This window comes from Rhinolophus sinicus, linkage group LG07, assembly GCF_036562045.2.
Source record: "Rhinolophus sinicus isolate RSC01 linkage group LG07, ASM3656204v1, whole genome shotgun sequence".
NCBI classification, from domain to species: domain Eukaryota; kingdom Metazoa; phylum Chordata; class Mammalia; order Chiroptera; family Rhinolophidae; genus Rhinolophus; species Rhinolophus sinicus.
In genome coordinates, this window is record NC_133757.1 from 72,422,641 (window position 1) to 72,449,142 (window position 26,502).

General features: G+C 39.2%; 1 protein-coding gene and 1 long non-coding RNA gene across 4 annotated transcripts in view; one reads left to right on the forward strand and one right to left on the reverse strand.

Annotated features, from left to right (window-relative positions):
• Positions 1 to 26,502, forward strand: part of LOC109434058 (adhesion G protein-coupled receptor E4) — a 49,320-nt gene that overhangs the window by 192 nt on the left and 22,626 nt on the right. For both annotated transcript variants that reach the window (XM_019710742.2, XM_019710740.2), the window contains exons 2-4: positions 17,091 to 17,181; positions 20,992 to 21,042; positions 22,790 to 22,912. In XM_019710742.2, the coding sequence (XP_019566301.2) occupies positions 17,151 to 17,181; positions 20,992 to 21,042; positions 22,790 to 22,912 (205 nt within the window). In that variant the 5' untranslated portion in view covers positions 17,091 to 17,150. The remainder of the gene's footprint in view (positions 1 to 17,090; positions 17,182 to 20,991; positions 21,043 to 22,789; positions 22,913 to 26,502) is intronic.
• Positions 1,012 to 26,336, reverse strand: LOC141572681 (uncharacterized). 2 transcript variants are annotated; one of them, XR_012498036.1, is made up of 6 exons: positions 26,213 to 26,336; positions 6,631 to 6,683; positions 6,345 to 6,523; positions 4,988 to 5,095; positions 2,017 to 2,171; positions 1,012 to 1,550 (listed from the first exon to the last, which is right to left on the reverse strand). It is a non-coding gene; the product is annotated as an uncharacterized LOC141572681 (long non-coding RNA). The 2 variants fall into 2 exon arrangements; XR_012498037.1 differs by lacking the exons at positions 1,012 to 1,550; positions 2,017 to 2,171 and adding an exon at positions 3,526 to 4,637.

Genomic DNA, 26,502 nt, shown 5'->3' on the forward strand with positions numbered 1-26,502 from the left:
ACTGGAAAGAAAATTCACGAAGACCTCATTACATGTCCTGTTGCTTTATTTCTTGAAAGCTGCTGTAGAGGCATCTCTGTCATGTTCATTTGCCCACTTCTGCTTGGGTAAGGAATGTGTGCATTAGGTGGTAGTGTAGGACAACCTGAAATGCTTTACTACATTCCAAAGAGATGGCAGGTTGTGTATTACCGGGTTTAAAGGAAACTAAAATAAGAAAGATGGAAGACACAGAGTTTAAATCAGATGCAGCAGATAACCAATTTGCTATTAAAAATAGAAAAAAGATCTGAAAGTATGAGTGATTTACCGATGGTCCATAGTGATTTACCAAGGCTTTTCACACGCCACTCACCTGGCCCCCATCATAAACACACTAGCACAGTTAACACCAGGCTCACAATGAAAGGCTTGTATATTTTATTTATGGCCAACGTATCTACAGGTCAGTGTTTTTTCAACCAGGTACTTGTGAGCAATGGTAGAGTAGGGTCATGGAACCAATTTAGTGGGTACCAACCAGCATTTTAAAAGGAATGCAAGGACTGTAGTTATAAAATATCAGATGCTGCCTGTCGTGAATATTGATTCATGAAACTTGGTTCAGTTCTCTTTCTTTCTCTCTGTGTCTCTCTGGTGTAAAACGTACTTTCTACAGTGGGTCATGGCCAAAATTCTCTGCAAATCAGCATTGATATATATGTGAAATCAGCCAGATGCAGAATAATAAATACTGTATAAGCTCACTTACATGTAGAAGCTACCGTAGTCAAACTCATAGAAACAGAGAGTAGAATGGTGAGTGCCAGGGACTGGGGGGAGGGGAAAACAGGAGGTGATGGACAAAGGTATAAAGTTTCAATTATGCAAGATGGAAAAGTTCTGGAGAGCTACTATATAGCATAATGTCCATAGCCAACAATACTGTATTGTGTACTTAAAATTTGCTAAAACAGTAGATCTTATGTGTTCTTATGTGTGCATGTGTGCACATGTGCACACACACACACACACACACACACACACACACACACACACACACCATAAAGAGGAACCTTTGAGAGGTAATGGATATGTTTATGGCCTTAATGGTGGTGACAGCTTCACAGGCGTATGCTTATCTCCAAACTCATCAAGTTGTATACATTAAATATGTACAGCTTTTTACATGCCAATCGTACCTCAGTAAAATGGTTAGCCACCACCACTCCAAAAAATGCACAAATCAGCATTACTAGAGGGCTCTGCTCTTCTGAAAACATTATCACCTCTTTCATGTAAAATACTCACTCTAGCTAAACTGGTTTCAATTGAGGCCTCGAAAAAGAATTGTCCTCATCTAGACAGGGTTTCTTTATGCTAGGAGTTTCCACAGTCTATTTTAGAGTATGCTTTTGGGAAGGAAAGAGAAAAATGAATCAAAAAGGGACACAAATGTTGAGAGAAGCGAAGACATCTAGGAAGTGACCAAGTACAAGTCCTTGAAGATTAGACAGAATTTGATTTTTCAGTCAAGAGGTATTGTCTACGGCAGACGTTGCAAGCTGGTTCTGTATTTAAGGAAAAAGTGGATTTGAATGTCTTTAGGTAGAGCCCATGGTATCCAGTTCTCGACAGTCCCCACTGCTCCCCCAAAATGGCCTCACTTATTTATATTCCATGTTTAGCTCTTAGGAGCCATTAGGGTTTGGGATCTTGGTGTGGAGGTTAAACAATGGCTTTGGATTCAGCCCAACTTTGTCCAAGTTTAGTTTTGCGTTTTTGTAGTAGCCTTACGTTGAACAAATGATAGAATCTCAGTTTCTTCATCTGAGAAGTGGGAAATCATGATAAGGTCTTTGTCACAGCTTCGTTGTGAGCTTTCAGTGAGATGATAGCGTGAAAGCTCTTAGTAAGCTCTGACCTGTCCTAGAAGTTTCATAAATGTTTTTAGGAAGTTGTAATGGAGGAACTAAGAGAAGTGTCTGCAGCAAAATTTGATTTGTGTACTAGATGTCATTGTATAATGTGACTAACCTGTTCAGGGTCATCAAGAATAAGAGGTTTTTCTGGGATGGGCCTTCTCATAACACTACTTCGTTCCTGTGGAGGCTTCACAGGGCCATGTTTATTCTCATCACTGGGAAATGGATCAGTCCCGAGCGTGCAAAGTCATGGTTAAAGCTGGAGTCCTGGAAGGGGAGTGAGAGATCTCCATGACTACCGTTGTTGCTACCACCACCACCACCACCGTGGGCAGCACCGCCATCACCATTACTATCACATCCACCATCGTCACCACCATCACTATCATCAGCAAAACCACTCCGTCCACTGTCACTACTACTACCACATACTCCGTTTTCAATCATCAGTGCCATCATCGTATTATCACCCTATCATCATAAGAACGTCCAAACCTGTAGAGAACGTTTAAGAGTTGATTTGGGCCAAACAGAGGACACACCTGGAAGCAAGATCTCAACAGAATGAGAAAAATCCTTCCCAGAATGACAGTTTGCAGTTTCTTTTATACATTTGGAATTAAGGAGAGAACATAAGGAAGATGACATGAAAGTGGGAGAAAGCAAGGCAGGGTAATCTCTATGATTGGACTACAGGATAGTTAACAAGACTATGTGCTTTCTTGAGGGTGGTTATTCTAAAAAAGAAGCATTTCTAAGGTGTGTTAACCTAGAGGCACGAAAACAATGGACAGGGCTTGCTTACGGCAAAGATAAACCTTTTATAGACCTGGGGCATGACTATCCACCATGACTTACTGAGTTAGGAATTTATGATCAGATCACCCTGTGAGGTTATTTTGGTTAGATTTATTACAGAGCCCTCTTTTCATATACAGTCACCGCTTCCACCATCACCATCCCCACCATCATCACCTTCATCACCATTATCAGTATGACCATCACCAACCACCAGCATCACCACCATCATTACATCCTGATCTTATCACAGTTCACTTTATTTAGCACTTTCCATGGGCCAGGCAGGTGCCACATGCTATGGACTGCATCACTACAACCATTCTATGAAGTACATACTTTTTCTTAGCTCCATTTTGCAGATGAGAAAAGTGAGGCTCAGAAGCAATGTCATCACCTCAGAGTCACTGAATTAGTCACTGCAGATTTACAATTCAAACTCAGGTTGTCTTGGGCACTGGGTTACGATGTCATCTAACCGCCTATGGCCAGCACCTAATTATGGATGAGGCACTGAGAGAGAATTGCTCCACAGGCTGTGCCTAGAGGGTTCCAAACTCAAAGACAAAGCAGAATGGACATATAAAGCAGGATAGAGCTGCCAAGTGGAACCAAATTTTTCACCTCTTCTATTAAAATATCTCATTATTATTATTTTCTTATTGTTAAAGTAATATGTAAAATTTAGAATTACAGTTAAAGAAATTTAAAATCACCCACAATGCCATTCTCTTATTAACATTTATAATTCCTTTAAATGTGATATTCTATATTTTGCTCTATTACCTGCTTTTATCCTAATGCTATATCACAATTGCTTTCTATGTTATTTTAATAGCCTCCTACAACATTATTTTATTTATAATTTAATAATATTATATTTATAATTTATTTGCATTACACATATTTAAATACTGCCTTTCTTTTTGCTGGCATTTTATAAAAATGATTTCTTCCAACTCTTTTGATATATCTTCCTCCTCAGCACCTTTATCATCACTTTTTGGGTTGCTTAACTAGGGTGCAAAGTGATCACCCTAATAAATCTATTACCCATCAGACACTGTATGTAGTTATAATATCAATGACTATATTCCCTATCAATGTACTACATTGTGTTTTAAAGTCTTTGAAGGCTCATTTGTAGCGATGTCTAGTACTTCCATTATTTTCTCCTGTTGAACAACTTCTAACCAAGATGGATGTAATGGAAGTAGTCCAATTTAGATCATTAGGAGTAAATAAACGTTTTTGCGCAAGTCTTCTATTTCAACAAATGTTAGGTTATTGGGGGAAAAAAGAAGTGATTTTTTTTTCATATGAAATACCTTCACTTGGGTCAAAATTCAAATTTTGTAAGGGTGAAATGTGAGAAGTCTTGCTCCTGGAGATTTTTTCTTCCAGCCACTCAGTTTTCAAAGGCAAGTGTTATGAATTTCATAGGCGTCTTCCAGGAATATTTTCTGCAAATGCAAACTTGTAATACACATATACATGCATTTGGTGCACGTATATGTTTGTACATAGGCATGTATGTCTAGGTACACACACATATGTAATGGTATAGAGGATAGCTAAGATTTGTGTAAAATAGAGGAGATAGTTTGCCCCCTATGTTGCACTAATATTATAAATATGTGTGTAGACATTTCTAACTGTGTATAATATGCTCACATTTTCCTTTCTACCTCCCTTATGTCACACAAATGTTAGCATACATATTTCTGTGCTTTGGTGTCTATCTATCTGTTACTGGTATCCATGTATCTGCTACAAATTCCATGTGCCCGAGGCTTCAAAAGGCAAAAACTCAAAACGTTCGAGTTTGGAATAAGAAAATGTTTATTGATCGAGAAGGCACCAGCTGAGAAGATGGGAGGAGGCCAAATGATTCCTTAAATCCATCTTACCAAGTACAAAGTTCAGGCTTCTTTTCTGTCAAGGGAAGGGGACATGGGAAGGGTTGTTTTTGTAAAACTCGAGCCAAAAGCAGAATTCCTATAATGATTTGCCTGTCTTGCCGGACTAAACAGAAGCTATTAGCCTGACTGCCGTGGGTACAATGCAGACTTGTACAAGATGGACTCAGAGAGAGACCAAACATTCCACTCTGTTATAATTATCTTTTGTTTGTTTGTTTGTTTGTTTGTTTATTCCTGAATCTTGAGGGAAATATGGCAACCTGGTCCAGGTTCAATTAACAAGAAGAATTAGCTTTTAAGATGGAGTCAGATTGGTCTGCCTGTTGTACCCCTCTTGTCTGGCTTTTAATCTCACATACCCACCTCTTCCATGATGGTCCCTAAGCCATAGAGGGTGAGTTCTGGGTGTTCAATTTACAAGAAGAGACCACAGCAACGGTAGAAGAAGCAGCAGGCCAGGGTACTTGTATGCTAGCATGAGACAAAAAATAAAGAGTAACTTTTGTTATTATGTCCCCCAAGACCCAAACCATGATGAGTCGGCCACTGTGCAAACACTTCCTTGTTCAACAAACAAGTAATCTAAAGTGATCCTATTGTTTAGTGGTCTGTTGGAGTCTTAGAGCTTGAGCTGTAGAATGTGCCAAATGGCTGACTACAGGTTAAATTCCGTAACACCAGCATTTGGTAAGATTTATGAAAACAAAAGAAAAATAAAAGTTCATGATCAGAGACAGTTACAAACCAGTTGTCTGAGTCTGTAAGGCTGTCAGTCAAGAAAGACAATTTCTAGGTGAAAGACTGAAAATTTCACCTTTGCTGGAATGAAAGTAGGCAGTGACAATCTGATAGATTCTCCTGGTTTGAATATCTCTGATGATGTCATCAGGTTCTCAGGTAAACTCTCTGCATGGCTTATACAGCATCAGTCACTGAGATTGTTTAAGCATGAGCAGTTGTGATGATTTCTCTCAAGTTTATACCATGTTGTCTGGCTGCAGTTTGTAATTGCAAGGCTCAGAAAAACAACAACAAATAAACAAACCAGTTTTGTTCTTAATAATTCAAGTCAAAGGATGGGAGAAAAATAAAATGTTAGTTTGGAAGGTTGTAGTCAAATATTTAAGAAAACTAGAAAAATTCAGGATCCAGTCCAGTTTACAGGTGAAAAATAACTTTAAAGACAATTAGCTGAACTAGAATCTAATATCCACAAGTGTGTAATATAGCTTCTAATGAAACACATTTTTTCTCTAAAATCACCCTCATCTTTATCAAAGATTGCCCAATTAAGACTAATTTTCTGCATAAATCTAGTTTCAATAAATTTGGTTTGATTATTTGTATAAATACAATAAGAATAACAATTGGTCACATAGGCTTTTAAAAATCTGCTTTACTGGGCTTTCATTAGGAATCTCCAGATTGAACTTCAATTAGCATCTCAAGTGAAGAAGCCAAGCTACGTCACTGCCATCAGACCTTGCCTGCAATACCTACTGTGTTTCCCGGAAAATAAGACCGGGTCTTATATTATTTTTCCTCCAAAGAACGTATTAGGGCTTATTGTCAGGGGATGTCATCCTGAAAACTCATGCTAAGGCTTGAGGTCTTATTTTTGGGGAAACACGGTATAGAATTGGGTGAGTCCCTCAGGTCCTTGAGAACATCTTGAGGTTCTTTCTTTGCATCTCCCAGGAAAGCAACCTTTGTTCCTTACCTGGAAAGACTGCTGTGGGCCTTATAAGCAGGTTACCAGGCTGTTTTTCCAAGAGGCTTTTATTGGCTTCCAGAGTCAATCTTCATTCCTTAAAGCTTTCTGGTGACATGCAGAGTCTGTGCACGTCTCTCAAACATGATATTCCAGTCAAAGCCTTACCCCAGGAGTTTCCAATTGTCCTGTTAGAAAGAGAACAGATTCTTCCTGAATCCATGCAAACAACCATATTGCCATGAAAATAATAATATTCATTAAGAGTTTACAAATTCTGGAGGGATCTACTTACGAAAGTATATAATTTACCGAATTTCTCTAAAAAACACACAAGTTTCCTTATATCTGGAAAACAGAAAGATAAAAAAATCAACAATGTTTCAAACAAAAAAATTATAAAAATTATAATTATCCTCAGTTAATTCAGTCCCACACAATCAATTCTTGTTTATCTTGATCACCTGCCAGCATTTTATGAATCCAGTTGTTCCTTAGAGTTCTATAAATTTTTATCAGGTTTAAAGGTATAATCTGACAATTTATTCTCAAAAACCTGTATTTTAGAATAAGCCAGAGTCTTCTCCATGGAATCTTAATATGAAACATATTTGTAAAAGCATCAGAGTAAAACAATGACTGTTTGTAAATGACAAAAAAATTTACAGATCTCATTATAATGCAGTTGACAAAGAAATTTGCTTTTCTGTAACAACATTTTAAGATAACAATTAGAATTATGAATGAAATTATATCAGAACTTTGTACACTCTTGGAGATTTTTATATAATCTCTAGAACATTCACTTTAGTAATGAGAATATATGCATACAAATACTGTATAAGTATTTCTTTATTTGACAAAGCTTCCCATGTAATTTCAACACATCAAAACAAGCCTAATTAGTTTAATGTTTCTCTTTCGTAAGAAGGGAAAACAAATCTTTTGAGGTGTTCCAGGGGCCCTTCTGAAATATCTCAGTTATTCCTAGATCAAGACTCTATTTATAATTTAAATTTTGGGAAATTTGTCAAAATATATCAAAAGGTTCAGACAATATTCCAAACTTAGTTATTCATTTAACAAAAGTGACAACAGAAAACTTCAAACACAAAATATAGAAATTTACACAAAAAATTTGTTCTGATTATTGGGAATATTAGGTCTTCTAAGTAATCAAGGACCTAATTAAGACAACATAAAAAAGAGAAATTATTTTGATAAAGCACAGAATCTTTGCTTTCTAGGTAGAAAACTTTTTAATAGGTATCAGTTGCAGAACAATAGTCCTAGAAACTTTGTTCTTTTTAGCAGAGAAAGAAAACCAAATGCTAATTTTGCATTAGCTACTTTTGATATTTAAATTCATTTACTTGATTAAATTTAATTTGATCTTAAGTTAGACCACACATAAAACTTTATTTCTCAGGATTCTTATTTGGTAATGACTTATTCAATGAATATCCATCATTTAATTTAGCTAACAAAACTTTAAAGTTCCAAATTACCAAAGAGATTTAGAAAACCATTTTAAACCTGAAAGAAACTTTTTATCCTATTTACACGTATTTAATTCATTTGCTCCTAATAATTAAGTTTCGATTACTTATGAAAATTTTATCACACCAAGTTATTTTTCTTTCTGATAGATTTTGCAACACAGATAACATGAACTTATTTGACCAATAAACCCAGGTAGAATAAGAGTATTATTTAATGCTGATGATTCTAAAGATATGCCAACCTAACCAAATCAAACTCAAAACAGCTTTAATATAAAACATTTTCCCAGATTACATGATTCTGAAAAGCATTTGAGTTAGTTTCTGTTGTATTTTTGAGAATTCTTATATCAGTGTTTGTTTGTTTAAGTCAATTTAATATTAAAAATTAGCAATGCCATTTGGCTGTAGAAATATGCCATATATATACATATATATATATATATATATATATATATATATATATATATATATATATACACATATACACACACACACATATATATACATAAACATACAGATAAACATAGACAGAAATCTCAGCTTTCTTTCCTTCTTTCATTTATTTTTTACTCTAAAAACATTTGTAAAATTTAGATTTTCACAATATATCATTAGAGAAACAACCATAATTACATGCTTTGGGACATTTCTGAAAAGAAAATTTTAGGAGACAGCAGTAAAAAATGTGCTTTCTACTATTCTTTGCCTTACTCACTTCATTTGATTTGTATTTCTGTCTTACATCACTGAGAAAAATTAGTACATAAAAGAAATGTACAAAATATTATCAACATTATGAATATATTTTTTAAAATTTATTGGGATGACAATTGTTAGTAAAATTACATAGATTTCAGGTGTACTATTCTGTATTACATCATCTATAAATCCCATTGTGTGTTCACCACCCAGAGTCAGTTCTCCTTCCATCACCATAATTTGATCCCCCTTACCTTCATCTCCCACCCCCCACCCCCCTTGCCCTCTGGTAACCACTAAATTATTTTCTATGTCTATGAGTTTTTGTTTCTCATTTGTTTGTCTTGTTCTTTTGTTGTTTTTGGTTTATATACCACATATCAGTGAAATCATATGGTTTTCTGCTTTTTCTGTCTGACTTATTTCGCTTAGCATCATACTTTCAAGATCCATCCATGTTGTCACAAATGTTCCTATATCGTCTTTTCTTACCGCCGAATAGTATTCCATTGTGTATATATACCACAACTTCTTTATCCATTCATCTATCGAAGGACATTTTGGTTGTTTCTATGTCTTGGCAACTGCAAATAAAGCTGCAATGAACATTGGAGCACACTTGTCTTTATGTATAAATGTTTTCAGATTTTTTGGGTAGATACTCAGGAGAGGGATTGCTGGGTCATATGGTAATTCTATTCGTAATTTTTTGAGTAACCTCCACACTGCCTTCCATAACACCACACCAGTATGCATTCCCACCAACAGTGTATGAGGGTTCCTTTTTCTCCACAGCCTCTCCAACACTTGTTACTATTTGTCTTGTTGATGATAGCCATTCTGACTGGGGTGAGGTGATATCTCATTGTGGTTTTGATTTGCATTTCTCTGATGATTAGTGATGTTGAGAATGTTTTCAAATGTCTATTTGCCATTTGTATGTCCTCTTTGGAGAAATGTCTCTTCAGGTCATCTGCCCATTTTCAATTGGGTTGTTTGTTTTTTTGTTGTTGAGTTGCATGAGTTCCTTGTATATTTGGGATATTAGCCCCTTATCAGAGGCACTGTTTGCAAAAATCTTCTCCCATTCAGTTGGTTGCCTCTTTATTTTATCAATGGTTTCTTTTGCTGTGCAGAAGCTTTTAAGTTTTATATAGTCCCATATGTTTATTTTAGCTTTTACTTCCATTGCCTTTGGAGTCAAATTCATAAAATGCTCTTTGAACCCAAGGTCCATAAGTTTAGTACCTATGTTTTCTTCTATGCAGTTTATTGTGTCAGGTCTTATGCTTAAGTCTTTGATCCATTTTGAATTAATTTTGGTACATGGTGACAGATAGCAGTCCAGTTTCATTCTTTTGCACGTGGCTATCCAATTCTCCCGAAACAATTTATTGAAGAGGGTGTCTTTTCTCCATTGTATGTTTTTGCTTCTTTGTCAAAAATTATCTGTCCATATTTATGTGGTTTTATTTCTGGGTTCTCAATTCTATTCCATTGGTCTATGTGTCTGGTGTGTTTTTTTGTTTGTTTGTTTGTTTTGCCAATACCATGCTGTTTTGATTATTGTAGCCTTGTAGTACAAGCTAAAGTCAAGGAGTGTGATACCTCTAGTATTGTTCTTTTTTCTTAAGATTGCTTTGACTATTCAGGGTCTTTTGTGGTTCCAAACAAATCTGATGATTTTTTGTTCTATTTCTTTTAAAAATGCCATTGGGATTTTGATGGGGATTGCATTAAATCTGTATATTGCTTTGGGTAATATGGCCATTTTAACTATGTTGATTCTTCCAATCCATGAGCACGGAATGTCTTTCCATTTCTTTGTGTCTTCTTCAATTTCTTTCAAAAATGTCTTATAGTTTTCAGCATATAGGTCTTTCACATCCTTGGTTAAGTTTATTCCTAGGTATTTTATTCTTTTTGCTGCAATTGCAAAAGGAATTGTTTTTGTATTTCTTTTTCTGAGATTTCATTGTTAGTATATAGGAAAGCAATGGACTTTTGTACGTTGATTTTGTAGCCAGCAACTTTACTGTATTCGTTGATTGTTTCTAATAGCTTTTTGGTGGAGTCTTTAGGGTTTTCTATATATAGCATCATGTCATCTGCAAAGAGTGATAATTTAACTTCTTCACTCCCAATTTGGATGCCTTTTATTTCTTTCTATTGCCTGATTGCTCTGGCGAGGACTTCCAACACTATGTTGAAAAGCAGAGGTGATAGGGGACAGCCCTGTCGTGTTTTTGAACGTAGAGCAAAGGGATTCAGTTTTTCTTCGTTAATTATGAGATTAGGTTTGTCATAAATGTCCTTTATTATGTTAAGGTATTTTCCTTCTATACCTATTTTATTAAGAGTTTTAATCATAAATGGATGTTGTATCTTGTCAAATGATTTTCTGCATCAATTGATATAATCCTATGATTTTTGTCCTTTCTTTTGTTTATGTGATGTATCACATTGATGGATTTGCGGATGTTGAACCATCCTTGTGCCCCGGGGATGAACCCCACTTGGTCGTGATGAATAATCTTTTTAATGCATTGTTGTATTCGATTTGCTAGAATTTTGTTTAGGATTTTTGCATCTGTATTCATCAGAGATATTGGTCTGTAGTTTTTTTTTGTGTTGTCCTTACCAGGTTTTGGTATCAGGGTAATGTTGGCCTCATAAAATGAGTTAGGGAGTACTGTGTCTTCTTCAATTTTTCGGAAGAGTTTGAGCAGGATTGGTATTAGATCCTCTTTGAAGGTTTGGTAGAATTCACTAGTGAAGCCATCTGGTCCCGGACTTTTGCTTTTGGGAAGGTTTTGGATGACTGATTCAATTTCCTTACTGGTGATCGGTCTGTTTAGATTTTCCAGTTCTTCATGGTTCAGCCTTGGAAGGCTATATGTTTCTAAGAACTTGTCCATTTCTTCTAGGTTATTGAATTTGGTGGCATATAGTCCTTCATAGTATTCTTGGATGATCCTTTGTATTTCTGTGGTGTCCGTGATAACTTCCCCTTTTTCATTTCTGATTTTGTTAATTAGTGTCTTCTCTCTTTTTATCTTAGTGAGTCTAGCCAAGGGTTTGTCAATTTTGTTAATCTTTTCAAAGAACCAGCTCTTTGTCACATTAACGTTTTCTATTGTCTTTTTGTTCTCTATTTCATTTAGTTCTGCTCTGATTTTTGTTATTTCCTTTCTTCTGCTGACCTTGGGTTTCACTTCTTCTTCTTTTTCTAGTTCTTTAAGGTGTAACATGAGGTTATTTATTCGTGATGTTTCTTGTTTCTTGAGATAGGCCTGAAATGAGATAAATTTCCCTCTTAAAACTGCTCTCCCTGCATCCTAAAAATTTCGGTAGGATGTATTTTCATTGTCATTTGTTTCTAAGTGTCTTTTGATCTCTCCTCTAATTTCTTCCTTTACCCGGTCATTCTTTAAAAGTATGTCGTTTAATCTCTATGTATTGCTGTTTTTCCTGCTGCCTCTTTGCAGCTGATATCCAATTTCAAAGCTTTGTGATCAGAGAATATGCTTGGTTTGATTTCAATCTTCTTAAATTTGCTGAGGCTGATGTTATGTCCCAATATATGGTCTATCCTTGAGAATGTTCCATGTACACTAGAAAAGAATGTATAGTCTGATGTTTTTGGATGAAGTGCTCTATATATGTCAATTATGTCCATTTCATCTAATGTGTCATTTAGGGCTGCTATTTGTTGTTTATTTTCTGTTTGTATGATCTATCCATAGCTGTCAATGATGTATTTAAGTCCCCTAGTATAATTGTGTTTTGGTCAATTTCTCCCTTTAGTTCTGTTAGTAGTTGCTTGGTGTATTTCGGTGCTCTCTGATTGGGGGCATAAATATTGATGACTGTTATGTATTCTTGTTGTATAGTCCTGTTTACCGTTATGAAATGTCCATCTTTGTCTCTTGTTATCTTTTTCACCCTGAAGTCTGTTTCATCTGATATCATTATGGCTACACCTGATTTTCTCTGGGTACCATTTGCTTGGAGTGTCAATTTCCACCCTTTCACTTTGAGTCTATGCTTGTCCTTGTAGCTGAGATGTGTCTCTTGGAGACAGCATATGGTTGGGTTTAGTTTTTTGATCCAATCTGCTACTCTGTGCCTTTTTATTGGTGAGTTCAGTCCATTTACATTTAGGGTGATTATTGATATGTGAGGATTTCCTGTCATTCTATCTTTAGTTTTCTGGTAAGGCTGTGTCTCCATTGTTTCTTTGCCTTTTTGTTGTTGTCTATTATTTCTGTGTGGTGGTATTCTATGATGTTTCCCTCTGTTTCTTCTTTTATTACAGTATATATTTCAGTTCTGGATTTTTTTTTGAGTGGTTACCCTTAAGTTTATGTAAAAGAAAGTTTGATATTTAGAGTATTCCATTTTCTTCAGCACACTTACTTTCTCCATTCCTATATTCCGGTTCAGGCCTTTACTCTCTCCCTTTTTATGTTTTGGTTGCCACAAATTGTCCCTGTTGATGGTCATCTTGCCTGTCTGCTGTACAGGGAGTCTTTTGTGGAGTTATAGTTGTTTGATTAGTTGTAAATTCCAGGGGAGATTTACAGAGCCTTACCTCATGCCTCCATTTCGATCCACTCTCAACATTATGAATATTATGAAGTATCAAGATGTATATATGTATATATTTTTCTTGGATTGTTAAGAAAGAGTTTAACATTTTTTTCTTTTTTAATTAATTTTTTTCAATCACAGTTGACATTAAATATTATTTTATATTAGTTTTCAGGTGTACAACATGGGGGTTAGACATTTATATAATTTATGCAGTGATCCCCCCGTTAGTCTAATACCCACCTGGCACTATAAATTGTTATTACAATATTATTAATATATTCCCTATGCTGTACTTTACATCCCCCTGACTATTTTGTAACTACCAATTTGTACTTCTTTTTTTGTTTAAAGGATGAGTAGCTTTTTTTTTTTTTTTAATTTTTTTATTGGGGAATATTGGGGAACAGTATGTTTCTCCAGGGCCCATTAGCTCCAAGTCAAGTCGTTGTTTTTTTTCAATCTGTTGTGGAGGGCGAAGCTCACTGGCCCATGTGGGAATCGAACCAGAAACCCTATTGTTCAGAGCCCACACTCTAACCAATTGAGCCTTTGGCCGCCCCCCAATTTGTACTTCTTAATCCCTTCATTTTTTTTACCCAGTCCCCCAACGCCTCTCCCATCTCGCAACCATCAGGTTGTTCTCTGTATCTAGGATTCTGTTTCTGTTTTGGTATTTTGTTTATTTTGTTCTTTAGAGTCCACCTATAAGTGAAATAATATGGTATTTGTCTTTTTATGTCTGACTTACTTCACTTAGCATAATACCCTCTAGATCCTTCCATGTTGTCACGAATGGTAAGAATTCATTGTTATGGCAGAGTAATATTCCATTGTATATATGTACCACAATTTCTTTATCCAGTCGTCTATTGATGGCCAATGCAGTTGTTTCCGTATCTTGGCTATTGTGAATAGCATTGCAGTGAACATAGAGATGCATATATATCTTTTCGAATTAGTGTTTTGGGTTTCTTCAGATAAATACCCAGAATTGGAATTGCTGGGTCATAAGATAGTTCCATTTTTAATTTTCTGAGGAATGTCCAAACTGTTTTCCACAGTGGCTGAACCAATTTGCAATCCTACCAACAGTGCATGAGGGTTCCCTTTTCTCTATACCCTTGCCAATACTTGTTTGTTGACTCATAGTTTTCATTTAAAACTAGCTTTTATGTCCCAGGTACACTGCAAAATTCAGCGGTATTTTGCTCAGCTGACCAAAGCTTTGCATGCTGTAAGAATTCCTTTAAAGCTGTTTTAAAATTAATTTATAATCAAAGAACACATTCCATTTTCTCTGAGAGGCCTGAGATCCTCTCCTTCAAGGGTGCCCCTTAAGGTGGACTTGTCAACAAACACAAACAATAGAAGTGAGTGAACACAATAAAGTTGGAAAGCTCAAAGAGTAAAAAGAGCAGCTTCAGATTGCCTGAATTTAAAGTGGCAGATTTTCCTGGAGGAAGATGGCACTGGAATGAAGCCTGAGCACAAGATGGCAGCTGCCACATGTCTGGAATGGAAGGAGATGCGGGAGGGGAAGGAGAAGCCTCAGATGCCATTTTACTTCTTACCTCTAAGCAAAGTACACAGAAACACCATTTTACTAATTACTTCCAAACCAATAGGGAAATAAGAGGCCTGAGATCGACATGCAAATGACTCACGAGACAATAAACTGAGTACTTTCCTAACCATGCCTCAAATACACTAGGCAAATTACAAATTTCAAATTCAAATGACCAAACACATAAATGCAAATGAACCGGTTCATAAATCAGGTACAAATTCTACAACTATTCCTCTCTCCCACAGGGTACCCCAAGCAAATGCAGAACCAATTGGCTCATTCCAAGGGAAAAGCCCAAACCGAGGGGAAGGGAGCTCCCAGCTGTGCACACCAGGGCCACTCACCCTTTTAAATCGAGCCAGTCAACTCTCAGAGACACAAAAATATAGACAAACAAATGGATAGAATCCAACAATCCTAATCCTACTCTCAGGTGGAGGCCCCCAAAATGCAGATGGCTTTGTCCCAGGGAGAGAAAGCCCAGACAGGAAAGATTCCCAGCTGTGCACACCAGAGTGACAAAACCGAAGATAGACTGAGATCCAAAAACATTTCCTTATTCCAAACAAGCCATGAGCCGAGGGAGGGGGGCAGGGGGGAAGGGATGGGGGGGGGGAATCCCTCCCAAGGGCCCAGTACAAATAGCATTGGCAGCTGCTTGGGACTCACAGAGGGGAACCTCAACCAGGGTTGGTCTCCCACAGACACTAGCTCCTGGCTAAAGCTCGCCAAATTGTGACTGGTCCAAAATCCATATCCCTGACACTTCAAAAGGCCAAAACTCAAAGTGTCAGTAGAGGTTGATTGATCAAGAAGGCACCAACCAAGAAGATGGGAATCCTAGTGTTTCCTCAAATCCATTTTACCAAGTACAGAGTTCAGGTTTCTTTCCTGTCAAGGCAAGGGGCCATGGGAGTATTTGTTTCTGTAATACTCAAGCTGAAAGCAGAATTACTGTAATGAATTGCATGTCTATATGTGTGGGACAGAGCCAGGAGTGCAGTTTCCAGGCTCTCGGCCTCACATGGAAAGGTGCTGGCTCAGGTAGTAAATGGCCATCAACTGTGATTGGATGGCCATCAGCTGTGGCTAGTTGGCTGTCAGCAGTAACCAGTGAGCCATTGGCCACTAATATAACGGCCGTGGCTACACTAGCAGCAAAAGGGGGGCTAGCAAGAAGATGGTGGCTGAGCCTGCAAGAGCGGATTACAGTTAGCACAGCGGATTGCAGCTAGCAAGTGAGGTTGGTTGGCAGAGACAAGTGGACAGTGGGTTGCGGATAGTGTGGCTCCTGCTTCCTGTGTCACCACCAGCGAGACTATAGTGGTGTGACTCCCCTATCTATGGCTCCGTTGGTGTTCCTTTTTGGCCTCACCATATCCTACGTTCTTATGTGGGGAGCGGGACCAGAGACCTCGCATGACACCCTGCATGACAATACGCCCGACTAAACAGAAGCTAGTAGCATGAAGACCAATGGGAACAAAACAGGCGTGAATAAGATGAGTCAGAGAAAGACCAAGTGTTCCACTCTGTTACCTATCTATTTAACAGTACACCTTTAAGACAATGTTTTCTCTCTCTTTTCATTAGGGAACTTTTCAAATATCCAAATATAGAGACAATAACATCACAAACTCTACAGACCCTTCACCCAGCTTTAGAAATGACCACCTCTTGGCCAATCTCGTTTCATCTTTACTCTCACTTGCTCCTCAAACCACTCCCCTCCCCAATTATCTAGACATCGATTCTACACATCACGTTACTTCACCTGCAAGATTTTGGGTACGTATCTCCAAAAGATCAGGACTCTTCAAACATGGCCCTTGTATCATACCCATATCTTCCTTTTCGAGCAGACATCTGAGTTGACGAGTGAGGAAACTAAGAGTGAATTATATCTATAAAAAATGAAGAATCTCTCTTTAATGTCACCACATGTCCAACCTATAACCTATTAAAATTGTTTGATTTGGGATCCAGTAAGTACTGCAATTGTTTGATATGTTTCTAAGTCTCTTTTAATCTAGGTGCTCTATGCATGTTTTGGTGGGTTTTTTTGTTTGTTTTTTCTTTTTGGATAGTCTGCCATTTCCCACAGTGTGGATCTTACTGATTGCAATAGATCAGGATCTTAAATTCCAGCAGGATAGTCCATTGGGTGCATCTTGTGTTCCCCATTTGTTGGGTTGTAAGTGTGTTTCCTATAAGCTACTCTACTATGAGCATCCTTGAAGGATCTTCTCCTCGAGATAGTTTCCCAGAAGTGGAATTGTTGTTTCAAAGGATGGGTAGAAATCAAAGGGCTTTGATAAATATTAGCCACCCATCTTCTAAACTCTGTGACCATCAGAAATTGATTTGCACGGGGCTTATTCATTCCAGGAACCCTTGCCGAATCCTGGTGGAGAGCGTTTCTCAGATTGTTCCTGGTATCTCAGTGCTATGGAAACCAGGTGCCTGCTCCTGCTCTCTGGTGAGTGGAACAAAGAATTCACCACTCTTCTCCCTAGGCCCTGTATCCAAGCTTTGGTTGCCTCCCAAAATTTAGCACTTTCTCCAGAAATCACTGTGTGTGCCTGTCATATCAGAAACTCTAGAGTCTCTTAGTTACTTTCCCCTAAAGGAGAACTGAGACAAAGACTTGGGTGTAGATGTTTTCTTTGGGGGCAGATCCCAGGAGGCACAAGGGATGTGGGGGTGGGTTGGGGAGTGGGGGGGATGTCAGGGAGGGAAGGGAGAAGAATGAAGGAAGAGCGTGTTAATGAGGGGTTACAGCTGTGGGTAACTGACACTCAATCCTGCTGTGGACCCTCCAAGAAGCTTTAGGATATGTGCCTTCGAAGGCAAGGATTCTAACTAGTACACTGTTTTGTGCACCTGAAACTAATTTTTAAAATGTTTTAAAAAAGAAAGAAAGAAAGGCAAGGAGTCTGGGCTAATTAACCTCATGGCTCACAGCTTGACATCCACGCCTAGTATAACTTCCAAACACTTCTGACTTGCTCCCCACAAGCTGTAGAAAAATGCCCTTTTACCGAGAGATACAGTAAGTTATGTGCATGCATAGGAATCCCCGCTGGGGTAGGATAAGGGGACACTTCAGGCATTTGCTACACGGATGCTCAGAGTAACTTAACATGTGTCCCAGTGACCTGGACCTAGCCACCCTTCTCTTCCGGGCTTTAGCCTCATCCAAGTAATAAAATACCATCAGACGAGTCAAACACAGCCTAGAAGGTTTGTAAGAAGATCTTCTAAGTAAACATGTAAAGTCCGATACTCTTGTGTCAGGAGTGAGCAGAGTTTTTCTGCCAAGGGCCAGATAATTACTATTCTCAGCTTTGTGGGCCATTTGGTTCTGTCTTCACTCCTCAACTCTACATTACAAAAGCAGCCACAGACCTTACGTGAACCGATGGACAGCGCCGTGTTCCAAGAAAGCCTGATGTATAGATGTAATGCGGGAGACCCTGCTCACAGCGCCATTTGTCATGCGGGAGACCCTGCTCGCTGCGCCATTTGTCGTGCAGGGCGGCCTGCGGGGTCTCTGCTCCCACTCCCCATACAAGAACGCAGGATATGGTGAGGCCAAAAAGGAACACCCACGGAGCCATAGGTAGGGGAGTCATACCACTATATTCTCTCTGGCGGCACTATACTCTCACTGGAGGCTGGATTCACACTGTCCGCAAACCGCCACCCGCGCTTGCCAGCCCAGCCGCCATCTTCGTGCTAGCCCCCATTCTTCTCCTCTTTCCTCTCTCTCTCTCTGCTAGCGTAGCCACAGCAGTTATATTAGTGGCCAATGGCTCACTGGTTACAGCTGACGGCCAACTAGCCACAGCTGATGGCCATGCAATCACAGTTGGCCATTTACTACCTGAGCCAACACCTTTCTATGTGAGGCCGAGAGCCTGGAAACTACTTTCTGGGGCTCTGCCCCCACAATAGACATGGAAATTTGAATTTCATATAATTTTCATTTCATGGTAAAATATTCTTCTTGATTTTTAAAAACCATTTAAAAACCATAAAAACCATGCTTAGCACAAAAACAAACAGTGGTCTGGATTTGCCCCAAAGGCTATAGTTTGCTCACTGGGAATCAAGTAACATTTTTTTGTGAAAAAAAGCATTCAGAGGGAAATTGCTGAGGTTTGAGTGTTTTTGACTCACAGAAGTGTCCGTGTCATGTGATTCAGCCTAAGATTATGAATCCTTAAATATGATGTTTTTGTTAGTACCTATGAGATAGAACAGAGGAGATAGGAAGAGCAAGTGTTCGCCTTATCTAGTCCAGCGGGATTTGTCTTGTTCTGTGATAATCCAATTGGGCCGGTTCCTTTTTCCTTTCCCTTCCATATGATATAAATCCAAATTACCTAGATTTTATTTGTTCCACTTAAACCCTTCGGGGGGCTTATGTTGGCCACGGAAACAGATACCTCCAGAATTTAGCAAAGAGTTCCAACCCAGCCCACTTGCAATGAAAGGGATTAGGGAAAATCCATTTTCCAGTGCCTGATTATTTCCAGCCCAACTACCATGACGGAATGATATTTGGAAATTTATGGCAAAGTTGTCTGCATTTCTGAGTTCATCTACGACTTCGATATGAAGCTCTGTCTAGTCTTATGGTGGACGTTTTTAGGTCATCCTCAAAATGAATCATCCTGAAAACATCCTTACAAATTTGTCACAGTCTTGGACTCCTGGGATTCTTATGGTCTATGCTACTCAGATCTCCCCTTATTCCGGAGAAAGCACTGGTTACTAAGAGTTTAGGCCTGTGCTGTTCACTACCACAGCCACTAGCCACGCGCAGGTACTGAGCACTCAAAATGAGGCCAGTCAAAATGCACACTGGATCTCAAAGACTTACTACACACAGCAAAGAATGTAAAATACTTTAGGAATAATTTGTTTTATAGTGATTGCATGTTGAAATATCTTGGCAATAGTGAGTTAAATAAAATGTGTTACTAAAATTAATTTCACCTGTTTCTCTTTGTCTTTTGAAAATGAATGGACCCAGAAGGTATTATACTAAGTGAAATAAGTCAGACAGAGAAAGACAAGTACCATATGATTTCACTTATATGTGGAATCTAAAAAAAACAAAACAAATGCATAAACAAAACAGAAACAGACAAAGAATAAGAGCGAGTGGGGAAATGAGAATAAAAATATGTGTTTAGTGGAAAATTTTAAAGGAACGATTTGGCTTGCATTATATTTGTATCGAACAGTGTGGGGTTAGAGATCTGGACTGGTCTAGCTAGACTGTTGCAAACTTGGCCTTTTGGTGCTAGACTTGAAGAAAAAGCTTTATGAGCTGCTGGATTTTCAGAAATTGGGACATATAGTTTGTGATATTGTGATTTATAATAAGAAATATATATTTAATCTTTGTCAATTTCTGGCACAGAGCTCCTAAATCCTTGGAATTTCCTGTAATGAGGCCATAAAAAGTTGTCTTTTGTTATATTAATGAGGTGACTTTTGGAACTCACCTAAGGATGGGGGCTGGTTGACCCTTGAGGCAACCAACTTGGAACTTTCACTTTCACCCCTGATTTCCAGGGACTAGAGAGGGGCTGGAGGTTGAATCGATCAATGGCCAATTAGTTAATCAATCATGCATATGTAATGAAACCTCCATAAAAACCCAAAAGAATGGATGGGGTTCAGAGAACTTCCAGGTTAGTGAATACCTGGAGATTCAGGGAGAGTAGTGCCCAGAGAAAGCATGGAAGCTCTGTGCCTTTTCCCACATACCTGGTCCCACACATCTTTCACCTGCTTGTTCCTGAGTAGTATCTTTTTGCAATGAACTGGCGATCTAGTAAGTAAAATGTTTCTTTGGGTTCTGTGAGCCACTCTAGCAAATTAATCAAACCCAAGGAGCAGATCGTTGGAACTTCCACTCTAGGGCCCTTAACCTGTGGAATCTGATGCTGTCTCTGGGCAGATAGTGTCAGGATTGAGTTGAATCGTAGATCAGTTGATGTTCAAGAATTGCTCATTGGTATGGGAACCCCCCCCCCCACACACACACACATTAGAATTGCATTAGAATTGGGTATAGGCCCTCTTACAGCTGCAATCAGCTGTACCTCTCATACTTCAGTAATATATGACATCCGTCGTCACCCTCATGGTTACAGTCTACCTGGAAGAGTCTACAGTGAAGTCAGCATGTGTATGACTGATCGGTGAGAGACGAAGCCCCTAACTCATCCAGGCTTTAGCCAAGCAAAGTTCCCTTTTCTCTCTGTTCCAGGTCTCAGTGTCTTGCTGGCTCTGTCAGGATCAGAAGCGAAGAATTCTGGAGGTGAGTCTAAGATTGTCAAAGGCCCGGGGAAAGGAAATTGGGGTCTGCAGCCTGCCTCCAGGGGAGGGAAAGAGTCCATGGCAAGGGAGAGACTATTCATCCCTGACACCTTCTGCCGACTCCTTGGAGCTTTCAAGGACTGTTCCCCTTTCTCCACCATCACCATCGTCACCCCCTTTTATTTAGCTCTTGCATTGCACCAGGCTTAGTGGCTAAGTAAATTGCACACTCTGTCTCATTAACTCCTCATAACATTTTATGCAAAGAAGGTCCCCACTTGACTAATGGCCCTCTAGAGAAGTAGCTGGCTCAAGGTCACACAGCTAGCAGACACTGGACTCTTCCCTTCCTATCCCAAAAGCCTGTGTCCCCAAGTCACACCTGGAGATAGTGTTGCTTTTGCTCCATGTCTTGGGCTGGGTCCCCCGCAGAAGCAGACCCTGAGACAAAGACTTGAGAGCAAGTCGTTCATATGGGAGGTGATCCCAGGAAGCACCAGCCAAAAGTGGGAAAGCAAGGAGCCAATATCCAGCAAGTCACACGTTGGCAGCTGGAACTTGATATTCTGGGGACTGTTGGACACAGTAAGAAGCATGCCCTTTGGAGCTATTGCCCCCAGTGGGGAAGGAAGCAGTTTTCTTCCATTTATTATTTGAAATTGTGGTAAAATATGCATAATACAATGTATGATCTTAACCATTTTTAAGGATTACAGTTTCTCTACATCCTACCAACACTTGTTATTCTGTTTATTAAGTACATTCACATTGTCGTGTAACCATCATCATCATCCATTCATAGAACATTTTTCTTCTTGCAAAATTGAAACCCTGTCTCCATTAAATGATAATTTCCCATTCTCCCTCCCACTAGCCCCTGAAAACCATCATTCTACTCTCTGTCTCTCTATGAATTTGACCACTCTAGGGACCTCATATGAGTGCAACCATGTGACATTCGTCCTTTTGTGATGAGCTTATTTACTTATCATGATGTCTTCAAGGTTCATGTATATTATAGCATGTGTTGGAGTTTCTTTCTTTTTTAAAAGCTGAATAATATTCTATTGTTTGGATGGACCACATTTTGTGTATCCATTCATCCACTGATGGACACTTGGGTGGCTTCCATCTTTTGGCTGTTGTGAATAAGGCTGCTATGAACATAGGTATACAAATATCTCTTCAATATCCTGCTTTCATTTATTTTGGATATATACTCATGAACAGAATTGCTGGATCATATGGTAATTCCAATTTTTATTTTTAAAATTGCCATACTGTTTTCACAACAGCGATACCATTTTACATTCCTACCAGCAATGTACTGGGATTACAATTTCACCACATCTACCAACACTTGTTATTCTCTGATTTTTTTTGATAATAAGAGAGCTGGGTTTGTTAATGCACTAACTCTTGTCAGTCACTTGGGGGAGAAAGCATTGCTTATCTGTCACGTGGTGAGCAAAGAGGACTCTGGTGGCCAAAGAAAGCCCTTACATAAACCCTGACAGAGAAGCTCTACTGTCAGGCAAAAGTGGTGTTGATGGCAGAGGTGGGACATGGAGTGGGCACTTTGAGCTTCTGAGTTCAGTAGTGGGATGGGTGCAAAAAGGATGCCAACAGAGCTGGTCCCTAGTGGGCATTCTTTTGACCACAGCATCTGGTACATCATAGGTGCTCAATGAATATTTCTTAAATAAATGAATAAGCAAATGAATGAAAGGATCTTGTGTTCCCTGCAGCTTCCTGTCTCCCATGCCCTGAACATGCAACCTGCTCCAACAGCACCCACTGTGCTTGTAAAGATGGGTTTCAGTCCGTGTCTGGGAGGAGGTACTTCTTCGAACTGAATGAGACATGTGAAGGTAGGGTGTAACCCACACTCATTTTGGAGTTTGGAAGTGGGCAAGGGCATCCTTCTATGCCTTAAACACTGTGATTTGTAGGGGCGATAGCCATGCAAAGATGCAAGAATGTTACAAGATGGAAAATGTCAGGGCTGTCTCAATGCGCTTAGAGAAGTCCTGACCCCTTGTGACCCTCCCACTCTCATTCTGATGCTGGCTTGATGCTTGTTTTTTCTTTAGAGGAAGATAGAGTTCCCAGGATCCTGGGCTGTTGACGGTTAAAGCACTGGTATTTTCGTTTGTTGGTTTGCCTGAGAACTTCACAAGGAAAGGGATCACCTCTGTTTTGTCCATTGCTGGATGCCTAGGACAGAGAATAATGTTGTCACATAGCAGTTGCCCAATGGAAATGTGTTGTCCAAGAGAAGAAATGAACACAGGAACATCTTGACACTTGATATCTTCCATGATCTGGCCTCAACTTGGTTTTCCAGTTCCACTTTTCACTACTCCCATCTGCTCCAGCCAAAATCCTTTCTCGTTTCCACAAATTCTAAGGTCAATTTGAATACCCAGAGAAAAATAGCACTCCTGAATATCTGATTGGTGGAACTAAATATTTTATTGATGGAGTTGTAGTGTCAATTCAGAAGATGAAGCAGAAAATGGTAGATTAGTTAGGATTCATTTTATTTTATTGTGACAAAATATAAGGTAAAATTTACCATTTTCACCATTTTTAGGTGTATCTTTCAGTGGTATTAAATATTTACATTGTTGTGCAACCATCACCACCATCCATCCACAGAACTTTTTCATCTTTTCAAACTGAAATTCTATCCCTATTAAACACTAATTCCCCCCATCTCCCCCAGCTCCTGACCCCCACCATCTACTTTCTATCTGCTAATTTGACTCCTCTAGGGAACTCCTATGAGTGGACTCATACAATAGTATTTTGTATGTATCTATTTTTTTTGGATGTATCTGTTTTTTTAAACTTTTTATTTTAAAATGGCTTTAGACCTAAAGAAAAATTGCAAAATTAGCACAGTGAATTCCTTATTTCCTTCACCCCAGTTCCCCTAAGGTTAACCAAGGACATGACCACAGCACAATGATCTAAAGCAGGAAATGATATTTATTGAACTACTTTATTCAAATTTCACTAGTTTTTCCCCTAATAACTTTTTTTCTGTTCCAAGAACCATTTCAGTATCCCACATTGCTTTTAATTGTCACGATCCTTAGTTTCATCTAATCTGTGACAGATCCATCTTTCTTTACCTTCTGTGACTTTTGACACTTTTGATAGGACATCATAGATGCCCTGTAACACTTTGTGTGTTTTGCTTAAATTTATCCTAGAAATTTCTCCAAATTGGCTCATAGAGATCTTCCCCATTCTCTTTTTTACAGCTGTGGGATGAACCATAGTTTATTCAACCCTCTCCTATGTATGGCATTTAAGTTGTTCCCAATATTTAGGTTGTTTCCACTATTTGTGGAGGTGTGTTTTTAAGGTACAGTCCTAGAATTGAGATATCTGAGTCAAGAGGTAAATCCTTATGTATCTTGATTAGATATTCCAAATTTAGTTCCAGAAAAGCTGTACCAGTTTGCATTCCCAACAGCAATGCACAAGAGCACCTGTCTTCCCACGGTCTTGCCCACACAACCTGTCCAGTGATTTGACATACCATCATTATCAGATTGTAAAGTTCCATGTGTATTGGGTCTATTTCTGGACCTGTAGTCTGTTCCACTAGTCTATTTATCTATTCATGCACCAGCATCTCATTGTTTTTTTGTTTGTTTTTGAGGCTTTGTGGTATGTTTTAATGTCTGGTGAGACTAGTCCCCACCTCATAGGTTTTCTGGCCATTCTTTTTTTTGGCTTTGTGTTTATTTTTCAATTAAATAAAGTGGACATTCTCGAAAACCAGCAGGAGTTTCTATACACCAAAGCCAAACTTACTGGACCAAACTGCCCCCAGAGGCCTCCGGGCCTCTTCTACCTTTGGGTGTGGCTTTTTTCACTCTGAGGGGACACGGCGTATCCCTGATGGGAGGCAGCAGGCAGAGCAGTTTCCCCACAGCCATCCCACCCGCCACTGCCGGATTCCCTGCGGAGTTAGGAGTCATTTATTTATTTATTTATTTAAATAAAATAATAACACGTGTTTTAATATTACTATGTACCAAATACATGCATTGCACATATTATCTTATTTCTTTGAATGTACACAAAAATGGTATACATTGTACAGTGGAGGAAACTGTGGATCAGATAAATTAGGAAATGCAACTCATAAGCAGAGGAACTTGGATTCGAACTCTGGTCTGTCTGACTCCAAAACTTATAGTTTGAATCACTACACTGTACTGACGGTTAAGGGGGGAAAAATCCAGAAATCTGAATTAAAAACCTATTGGAATCAGATGAAAAAGAATTTTAAATAAGTAGGTGTGGGAGAAAGTTTATAAACCTCTCCAATCTAGGGAAAAGCGGCATCAGAAATATATTTTTCTCTTTAAAAGTGAAATCAGTCATAAAGTTCTTACCAGCTAGATTTTAAAAACTGATGAAAATTCTTAAGACAAATGAATTTTTGCTTTTATTGAACTTATGGTTTTCAAGTTTCTGACACTGAAAGAGAGAAACATAGGAATTCTGAAATGACATAGTTAAATTTTTTTAATACGTGTTTTATTTTTTAGGAATTTCGGATTTTATTTTATTTTTTTAAACTTTTCTTTTATTAGTTTCAGGTGCACAAAACAATGTAATAGTTAGACATTTATCATTTATATCCCTCACACAGTGACAGCCCCTTTCCCCCATCCACTACCCCTCTGATTGCCACGGGGATACGAAAGTCAATTTGGGGAATGTAATCAATAATGTAAAGATTTTATAGGAGTCATTTTAATCATGGCCGTTTCCCCCGAAATACACGGATTTCGCCATTCCCACTCCCAAAGTGAAAACCCACACTATTTTGGAAAACGCTGGGTTAAATGCTCCATTACTAGAAAGAGGGAGATTGCTCGAGATGACAACTTGCTGGGGAGGGGCGCCGTTGCCCGACCCCCTCAGCGGTGCTACAGACCCCGCACCCTGCCCCCACTGCCGGGTCCTCACCTCGCTCCCTGACCCGTACACCGCACCCCTGTCCGAGCCCCCAACCCTGCATCCCCGGACCCTCCTCCCACAACCCGCTCCACGCCCGGGATACCCGCCCTGCAGGTGCGCACCCCCTGCCGCCGCGGGACCCCTGCTCCCCGCAGGCCAGGTCCGCTGCCCCGGCCACTCACAGTTGCGGATGTCGGAGATGAAGACCGCTCCGGCATCCCGTCCCCTTCAACACAGCGGGCATCTTCGGACCCCTGGGACCAGGAGGAGAGGCGGACAGCGGGGACTCCAGAGCGGGGAGCGCCGCCGCGGGGGGGGGGGGGGGGGGGGGGGCCTCCTCAGTCGCAGCCCTTCTGGCCATTCTTGTATAATACCAACTCATCTCACTCCATAAAATACATGTAGATATTTTTTATTGGGGTCGTATTGGATTTATAAATTCACTGAAGGAGAACTATCATCATATCGAGTC